This window comes from Temnothorax curvispinosus, unplaced genomic scaffold (assembly GCF_003070985.1).
Source record: "Temnothorax curvispinosus isolate PA1 unplaced genomic scaffold, ASM307098v1 QBEX01005269.1, whole genome shotgun sequence".
Lineage (NCBI taxonomy): Eukaryota > Metazoa > Arthropoda > Insecta > Hymenoptera > Formicidae > Temnothorax > Temnothorax curvispinosus.
In genome coordinates, this window is record NW_020215049.1 from 254421 (window position 1) to 264819 (window position 10399).

General features: G+C 32.4%; 1 protein-coding gene across 5 annotated transcripts in view; it reads left to right on the forward strand.

Annotated features, from left to right (window-relative positions):
- The window catches only part of LOC112454697, a 40149-nt gene extending 29868 nt beyond the window's left edge, over window positions 1-10281 (forward strand). For 4 of the 5 annotated variants that reach the window (XM_025016224.1, XM_025016225.1, XM_025016222.1 and 1 more), the window contains 3 exons: window positions 373-561; window positions 6816-7445; window positions 9204-10277. In XM_025016224.1, coding sequence (XP_024871992.1) covers window positions 401-561; window positions 6816-7445; window positions 9204-9807 — 1395 coding nt within the window. In that variant the 5' untranslated portion in view covers window positions 373-400 and the 3' untranslated portion in view covers window positions 9808-10277. Of the gene's footprint in view, window positions 1-372; window positions 562-6815; window positions 7446-9203 lie in introns of all 5 variants that reach the window. The other variant, XM_025016223.1, reaches the window with a different exon arrangement.
- Window positions 10282-10399: the final 118 nt, after the last annotated feature.

A 10399-nucleotide genomic window follows, 5' to 3' on the forward strand; every position in this document is an offset into this window, starting at 1 on the left:
ACACACACACACACACACACACACACACACACACACACACACACACATATATATATATATATGCGCGAAACGCGGTCAACCTAGGATTGACTAATCAATTCTGCCGAACGGGCAAGCGTCTTGGTCAAAGTTTTGTAGTAATTTGTTGATATATGTATATAAACAGTACATAAATAGGCGGGGAAGGGGCTCCGCCGCATAATAAAACTAATCAAACTCCCAGTCTGATACCTAATAACTGCTTTAATCAAGACGCTTGGTTATTCCTCAGGATTGACCACAGTCATTCCGCAGAATTGACCAGTCAATGCTAGAAATGCCCGCGTTTCGGGCTTTGACCATAACATATACATACTTTAAATATAAATATAGGATAACCGGTGCAAGTTCAAGCAGTGATATGGATGATATGGACAGCGATATAGATATGGTTACACCTGCAGTAGAAGTGATACGTCAAGAAGCATCATCTAAGAATATGTACGAAATGACACAAGAAACAAGTCAAGGAACAAATCAAGGAACAAATCAAGGGACAACTCAAGGAACAAGTTCTAATAAGTAATTACACGCTTTGCTTTTAATACACAGTGCATGTAATTGAATTTTATAAATTAGATTAGATATTGCATGTTTTATACAAGTATAATCTATATCGCGTTATATAAAGTATTCGCATCTGTATATGTAAGCGTTTCATTTTAACTATCTATAATCTATATATTAATTAGGTCGTAAATTTCTCTTCTACTATATCTATAAATGAAATAAATTTAACAAAAAAATTTATTTTTATGTATAAAGCGACAAATAAACCATAGGTATAAATATTAAATTTAAACATTAATGGCTCAGTAAGCAAGAAACGTAAAAGAACATTTCAACTGTATGCTTACGTGTAACGTTGCTGCAATGTAGTTGAAATGTTTCTTGATCATCATGGGGAGACTGTTATTGATCATTTAAATCCATTAAAATAACATTTTTTGTTTAATAATCGAGTTAAAAATAATGTAAAATTTAAATAAAATTACAAAAAGACGAGTACATTAGATCATCGAATGACATTAACTTATTAAATGATCAATAAGTTAAATTAAAGTATCAATTCCTTGTTCTGTTTTGTGATTTTATCTTAATATTATTAACTTATATTTATATCTTGATTATCGTATGTTACACGTAAGCATACAGTTCATGCATTTCTCTATATTTTTTATTAGGTATATTAAACGGATTCTTTCTATATTTTTTATTATAATGTAAAAGAAATAAAAACAAAAATTGCATAGTTTTTTTGCATAGAATCATTTCTTGTATCTTGACAAGAAATTTTAGATAACTTATTTATTATCTATTACTAATATGAACTAACATAAGAGCACTAAAATATAGTGTCCTTGGACGCATTGTCAGTGCCAAAACTGGTACAGCGGCTTTAGGACATGAAAATAAGTCAAAAATGTCTAATAAACACATGTCCGAATCTGAACGGTTTCAAAGTTATAGAGCAATATAGGGTATTGAAGTTGCTTTCGTAAGAAAAGATAAATTGAAGTAAATGTTGTTTACATAGGGAGCTTTCCAGCAAGCGACACAAGTCGACACAAACGTCGTTCTATCTCTCTTTTTTGGCAATGAATAACAAAGACAGACACTTGAGACAAAACAGAATAAAGAACATTAAACAACCATAGACGTACATATATAATAGACTAAACTTTGCCATTGGAGGGCTGTCCGAAAGATCTAAATAGATATATGCCATGCTTGCTGGGATGCTGTCTTTGTTTAATTGTGTAGTTGATAGGGAGAAAAAAGTAGAGAAACCTCTTTTTTTCTTTATTCTGTTTAAAGTTTTACAAAAATTAAACAACCATACAAAAGGTGCTAAAAAATTTAGAACAACTATGGTAACTGACACTTGATGCTGCCGATATTATCCGCAAAACCAAATATTTTTCAAAAAGGTCGAAACAATTTATTAATTTGTGCTAGAAAGTGTGTTGAAGTCGATGAAGAAATTTTTGAGCACCTTCTGTAAAGCTTTAAACAGAATAAAGCAATAAAGAATATTGGGATTGGCGGTCGTGACGTCACAAGGCAAAATGGCCGGAGAGAGTAGGTCACTTGTCACTCTACAATACGACGTATGTGCTTATTCCCTGAACCGAATTTTTACCAAAAGTATATGAAATAGGGGTAAAATTTTCCGGGGAGTGCCACTATGTGTATAGTTTTTTAAGTCGATTTATTTATGTGGCAGCCGGCGACCTATTCTTTTTAGTTCTGTTTTCGCCACCAGATAGCGTATCGCAGTTTAGCCATTCCCATTATTTTTCACAACACCTCCACGGAAAGTCCGACTTTCCATGCTTGTAGAGAGGAGAGAAAGTGGCCAATTTTACGCCAGAGAGGAAAGTTGTTACTTTCCGCCCGCTAAACAGAGAGGAAAATTGTTACTTTCCTTTCTAGGAAGGAAAATTGGTACTTTCTGCCCTGTATAGCGGGCAGAAAGTAAAGTAACGGGCAAATCTTAGAAATGTCGTTTTGTCTTTGTTATACTCATTGCTAAAAAAGAAAGATAAAACGACCTTTGTGTCGACTTGTGTCGCTTGCTGGAAATCTCTCTTTAATGGAAGGAAAATTGAGCATCGAGTCCAACATTGTGCGAAAGAGAAACGTACAACGTACGCAGAAATTATAGATATTAATTTCAATAAATAAAAAAATAATTACTATTTCAAAAATTACTTCTATTAAAACTATTGATTTGGAATTGTTTTTTCTTAATAATATCACTAAATAATGAGATAACTAATTATAACTATTTACATAATATTCTTAAATAAAATCCCAAATCAATCAAATTTAGTGCAATAATTAAAATTATTTATATATATTTTTTTTAATTTTATTGTTATTTTAATTTTGTGTTATGTGGGGGGCTTCGCCCCTCACACCACCTACCAGGGGCTTCGCCCCTAGACCCCGCATCACTCTCTTTTTCTCTTTCTATTAACTACACGCGCGTACAAACTGTACGAATGGAACATCAAACGCATACACTCTACAGGCATTCAAAAGTCGAACATTTCCGTAAAGGTGTTGTGAAAAATATCGTGTGCACCTCGGGTCGAAAGGTTTTTCAGATTAATTCGTGTGATTTGCCGCCCTCGCCTTCGGCTCGAGCGGCAAACTTTACACTCGTCTGAAAAACGCTACTTTCGCCCCTTGGTGCACAATATATGTATACTATTAAACAATATTTCAATTCAATATTTTCTTATGAAAACAACTTTAATACCCTATAGGGGAAATGGGAATAGAAGAAGAGCTTATAGGAAAGTTAGAAAGGATTTACGAGATCACACAAAGGTAGCGATTAGAACAAAGAAAGGCGTAACGAAGGAATTTTTTATAACAAAAGGAGTTAGGCAGGGCTGTGTTCTGAGCCCGCTTCTATTCAACCTGTATATTGCGGAGATTAGGAAAGCATTAGAAGTAAGAAACATAGGCGGCGTGCAATTAAGAGATGTAAGAGTGTGGTCGTTAGAGTATGCAGACGATATGGTATTTTTAGCAAAGAATAGGGATGCGATGCTAGATATGATGGATACAATTAGGAGATTTTTTAGGAAAAGAAAAATGACTTTATGTACGGATAAAACTAAGATGGTGGTGTTCAATAAGAAAGGTAGGGAAAAAGTAGAAAAATGGAAATGGGAGAATAAAGAAATCGAAGAAGTCAAGACGTTTAAATATCTAGGGTTTGTATTTAGTAGGAATGGTAAATATACAGAGCATATTAAAGAGTTGTGTAGGAAAGGCAGGATAGCGGCTAACAGGACGTGGGGGCTAGGGGAAAGAATTTGTAGGAATGATTTTATTAGAAGAGGGATGTTATTTAGATATTTAGTTAGGAGCGTGATTTCATATGGGGTGGAATTATGGGGATGGGAAGAAAAGAAAAATTTAGAAAAGATATTGTTGGATTACGCTAGATGGGTTTTCAAATTAAAGTTTTGCACGCCGAGATATATAATGTCTAGAGAACTAGGGTTGAGCAAATTAAGGATAGGATGGGGAATTAGGGCTATGAAATTTGAGGATAAGGTCAGGGAAACAAATGAGGAAAGGTGGATTAAAAAGTGTTGGTTGGAGAAAGAAAGTAATGATTGGAACGATAGGTATGGTAAGGAAAGAGAGAAATATTTTAATAGGAACGGTTGGAGTGTTGTGGCGGTGGAAGCCTTGAGAAGGGAGGGGAGAAATTTAGGTAAAGAAATGTGGAAGAGGGATGAGGATGTACAGAGGCAGTTAGAGGAAAACAGGATTTTAGATGCAAGGTATAACAAGAAATATAAGGAGCTAAGTATAGATTTGGAAGGCCCAAGTTATTTAAAGTTGGATAATTTAGACAGGCAGGGTCTCGGGGATAGTATCAGAGCGTTGTTAAATAAGATGCGGGAACTTAGAATCAGGTAACAGGTATTGGCTAGATGAAGAGAAACAAATGTGTATTTTTTGTAATGAAGGCAAGGATAATATGAACCACTATGTTGAAGATTGCGTTAAGACAAAGGGATGGTTTACAGTATTAGGAAAGGATAGTAAAGAAAGATTGGAAAAACTTTGGAATGATAAATTGGACACCACCAAAGCGGAGGTATTGTTGAAAGTTGTTAGGGAAAGGAATGCGAAAGAAAAAGAAGATAGATATAGAATGTCAATAGGCTGTGAGATAGGCTGTGAGGTTAGGAGATAGTGCATAAGATATAATGGTATAATTTATAATAGGATTTTGGATATTTGTGTATGCGTGGATTGAATGCAAGTATGAGAGATTAAGGATTGATTGTAAACCAAGTCCACTTTCTGGCTGTATTGCTAAAGTTAATAAACATATATAACTTTAATACCCTATAGTTCCAAAAAAAGAACAGTTTGGATTCAGACATATATGTTTATTAGACATTTTTAACTTGTTTTTATGTGCGAAAGTCGCTGTATCAGTTTTGGCATTGAGTCCACGGACACACCCTGTACATATACACCATAGACATCTTATATACATTTTCATATCGATGCATTAACATACCTAAATAATTAGTTTATCATAATCGAAGATTCGTTTTCGAATAGCGTTTAAATGCAAAAGATATTTGCGTTACATTTGCATAGGATAAAACTTTGTCCTTATCTTAGAAACCACATTTAAATCAAATAGTATTTTTCATATAGCTTTATGTGATTTTTAAGAAGATGCATGGTAACTATTTACAGTGATTCAAAAATTATCTTTTTTTTTTTAAGAAAAAATTATTTCTTATTTTTTTTACATAACATAGATACAAATTTTCATGGCTTTAATAATTTTGTTTAGTATTTTAAAATCTACATACATTGTCTAAAAATATTAAGAACGTAAATGCAGATATTAGAATTTAAACATCACAATCTAAATCAAAATACTCATGTCTAAGCATGTTACGATTACAAAGAATTAAATATAAATATATAATTTTCTTTTACTAGTTTGACTTGACTTTAATTAAAAAAAAAAAACATTTTATTTCAATTCTTACAATACACATATAATAGAGGAAGTTGGTGTAATTTAAACCACCCCAAGCCTTTTTCAAAAAAACTTGAAAATTATTAAAGATAACTGAACTTTGTTTTTGCTGAGTTGTAATGCCAAATGTTTGTTACAACGTGTTTCTAACAAATTTCGTATATTTATAGTGAGTTTAATGTTATAACAAATTTTTCGAAGGTAGATTTTTGTAGGATAATTTGAATCATGTTGGGCAAGGTAAAACACTTTATTAATTTTGCAAAAAAATTATTTTTATTCTATTTTAAGGCATATTAATTATTAAAATAGTCTGTAATAATTATTATATTACATATTTATTATATTCCAATTTATTTAAAACTCTAATTCTTGTGCTCCTCGTAACAATGTCATACAAATATATATACCTATGTTTAAAACTTTTACTCACAGTAATATATACTTATAACGTATACTCATCATAATATATTACTCCTGAAAGAAAGAAACAATAGAAATAAAATTACTTACTTATAGAAAGCATTATACAAACTATCTCAAAATTATCCGATATCGCAATTTTCACCTTTTTATCGTACAGAATAGAAATGTACACCATATGACACGTGCTAAATAGACTACACTAAAGTACTATCGTAGTTTTATAATTTTACATGCAACAAAAAACTGAGAAGCTGTGAAGTAGATTGACTGCAAAATAAAGGTTTATATAATAAACCTTACGCTGTAAGCGATACACACCAAATTCTCAGTTTTAATTTTTTAACATTTACGTTGTGCCACGCTACCGCTTTGTACGTTAGATTAGGGGACCAGCAGCTAGTAATTGTAATTCCATTGCTGTCCGCTTGTAACACTTAATAATTTTGATATCATCTCGTTGCCTACGTGTTTCAAATTACCCCAACTTTTTACATTATTTATAAAAAAGCTTATATTTAAATCTTATGCAATTCTTATAGTATTTCTAATTCTTATTTCCTTTACATATTACAAAAATTTGAATCAGATAGTTAACACTTGCATATTCCTATAAGTATTTACGTTACATAGCATGGAAATCTATGTTATTATATTTGTATAGTCGAAAAAAAATTATCAAATCTACTATAACCCCCACGAATAATTAGATTCCTAAAACGGTAGCCTTGACTCCCAACAGAGTAGCGTGCTAAAATTAAAACTAATATTGTAGCATTTCTTATTTCTTTAATCACTCTAAATATAAATGTAGGAAAACCGTTCCAAATTCAATCAGTGATACGGACAACAATATAGACATGGGTACGCCTACAAAAGGAGCGAAACAACTAGATGACACGGATTCTCCGCGACATAGAATGGATATAATGGCAGAGGCGGGTTGTCCCTCAGAAGATGAGTGGATTTTACAATATTATATTCCGACATTAATGTGTCAAGAATGTCACGAACTTATCTTGAATAATAAAGCTAGTTCTTCATCGTATAAAGAAACATTAACAAAGTTAAAAGAACATTTAATTCATGAACACAAGATAGACCATGATTCCGTACATAATATAGAACATGATGTAATTAAAGACATGATTCCAGTACGTAGCTTTATACGAAAACATTATTCAAAATTAAATGGATATGCGGCAAAATGCAATCATTGCTTTAGAGTAATTAATTATACAGTACTACATAGTGTTTTACATAAACACTTGAAATATAAACATGAAGAAAAATTAACGGAAAGAGAGAGGAATGAAGAGAGAGTGCTTTGGTACTGGGATTACGTGACAATAAAGGACGAAATGCTTGCGATATGCAACTATTGTAATGCAGCATACAAAATAAATTCACTTAAAAATTTACTTCATCACATAAGCGTACATAAGTAAGTATACATTTTAAAAATGACTAAAATACTGAAGAGAATATAAAACTGATAGTAATGTGAAATATTCAATAGCTAAAGAAAATGTAGCGCATACAAGTACGTGTTCATTAAGGCTTGTATAATAATTATTTGTATTATAATCGAAATTGTGATTTTAGTCGCAATTTCGCCTACTTTTGGCCGGGATATTATAAATCTTATCGAAATATGTACAAAATCAATTCTTTACGCGCTTCAGCAAATATGACACAAAAATACACATAGGGGAGACCAGGGCTAAACCGTAAGTTTTTTTTTCGGTGTCGATTTTTAACAACAAAATAAATAATTTTAGTTAAATGTGGTATACCATTGTAAACAGTGAACCTTATTAGCTACAAAATTTATATAGGAAATTTTTGTCTACGTCGCTTTGTTTAACCGGTATAGATCGAGCAAAAACGACAACGGTGGAAAAATTGAAATCTCAAAAATGCCGGGGTATAACCGTCACCTCCCGGGGCAAATCCGTCACACTGCATTTTCAATACATATACGTACATCTAATCCTGAAAAATGATAGGATACATTTTAATAATTGTTTCTTGAGTTGCTCCTTGTCGACGGGAGTCGTTTTGCGACGATACGTGCGTACCATTTCCCTCCTATACAAACTGACGCACGTGCAAAGGAAGACAGAATCACGCTCGAGGGAAATCTAACCTGAAATCGCCGTGAGCTGAAGTCGTGCGCCCGGCGCGCCACAATGACGAGACGCCGGACTTACCCCGGGTGCTTAGTGACGGATAGCCCCAAACACAAGTTTCAGGTTTGATCGCCCACGAAATATTAGACATCAACGATAATGAAAAAACTACACTGGATTTGTGTTCAGCATGCATTACTCTTTATAATCACGTACCTCGAGATTTGGAGAGCAAATATTATAGCAGATATTACAAAATTTCCACGCGCAGAAAATTTCACTTTCATGCACCTTCCGAAAACACGTTTGCCCTCGTAAAAATCATAACATGGCAGGTAACCTGCCGAAACTCCATTGGTCACATGGGTACCATAAGCAGCGTTTACAATGTTAATAGCGAGTTCGCACAATATACAGGTTCCGAGATATTTAATTTGACGGTTTTACCCCGTAGACGTTTTAGCCCCGGTCTCCCCTAGTTATAACGTACAATACGTATTATTCCGTATTTAATGAAATATTTAATGAAAATTCAATCATATTATAATAATTGTAGATAACTTCTACTCTGTAGAACATTAAAAAATCATGAACTTTATCATATATTTTCTGAAAGCTAACCGTTAAAAAACCAAAGAAAGGTTTACATTGTGGCATTACTTATAAAGAAGTTTTTATTTAAATTTTATGCAATTCTTAATATTTCTAATTCTTCTTACAGTCTGCTTAACGTACATATTACAAGCACTTGAATCAGATATTTAACATTTGCGTGATACAATTCTTATAAGATCATGTTATGTGGTAAATATATATACGCGTCGAGAGAAACAAATTTACCGTGTTCCACATTCAAATAATTAGTCATTAATGAAACTATTATATTTGAATAGTCGGATAAAAATTATCAGATCTATAAAAAACATTTGAGTCGATATTTAATCGCTTCAAAATATCCGAATAATAAAATTCCTAAAACGTAGCCTTAGCCTGCAATGGAATAGCGTGCAAAATTAGAACTAATATCGTTGCATTTCTTACTTCTTTAATCACTCTAAATATAAATTTAGGAAAACTGATCCACGTTCGTACAGTGATACAGATGATACGGACGGCAATACAGGCATGAAGCATCAAGAAGACACAAATTCTCTGCGATCAAGAACAGATATAATGGCAGAGCAGGAAGCAGAAGATAAGTGGATGTTGCAATATTATATTCCCACATTAATGTGTCAAGAATGTCACGATCATTTCTTGAATGATAAAGCTAATTCTTCATCGTTTAAAGAAACATTAACAAAGTTAAGAGAGCATTTATTCGAAGAACATAATATAAAACAAGATTCCGTACCTAATATAGAATATAATTTAAAAGAGAAGCTTCCAATACGTCGCTTCATACGAAAGCGTTATTTAAAATTAAAAGGAGATTTAGCAAGTTGCAATTATTGCTTTGGACTAATTAGTTTCAAAAACAAGAATTATAATTTTTTACATAAACACTTATTGTGTAAACATGAAGACAAATTAACGGTAATAAATAAGAATGAAACAAAAATAAGTTGGTATTGGGATTACTTCAAAAAGGGCGAAAGGAATGGGATATGCACCATTTGTAACAGAGGTATATCTTTGGGCGGTATTGCTAATCACATGAAAGGTCATAAGTAAGTATACATTTAAAAATTTATTAAAATATTAAAGAATATAAAATATAGTAGAGGAGAAGGTGATAATATGGAACCTCTCAATATCTTAAAAACTTTGAGCTGCATTTTATAGGTGACAGCTAGAACTTGTTTATTAGGTTACCCTTTGGGCCGTAAGAGCGCCAGATTCACTAGATGGGAATAACAAATAAAGTAAGAAACATATTTTTCTTTTGTCGATTTCTGAACGTTTAAAAGGTAGATAGAACTTTATTTATTTGTAACTGTTCGTGATTAACGGCTAACGTTTATAGCCAGACACTTATACAGTATATGATGTTATCTCTAACACTAACATTTCCGTGTTTAAGAATATTTAGTTCTTTTTGTTTTGCTGTAACTGCTATTGTTTTTCAAGATGGCAATGTTTGTACTATGGATTCCCAAGATGCTGGATCAATGTCTATGAATCCAATGTAGTTTTTGGATTTTTGGACTCACATTGAGTGTGCAAGATCAGAGAAAGAAGAATACGTGTGTGATTTATGCCGATAAATAAAAAAAAATTTTTTTTTCTATAATTTATTTTTTTATTAGAAATAATTTGTTTTGAT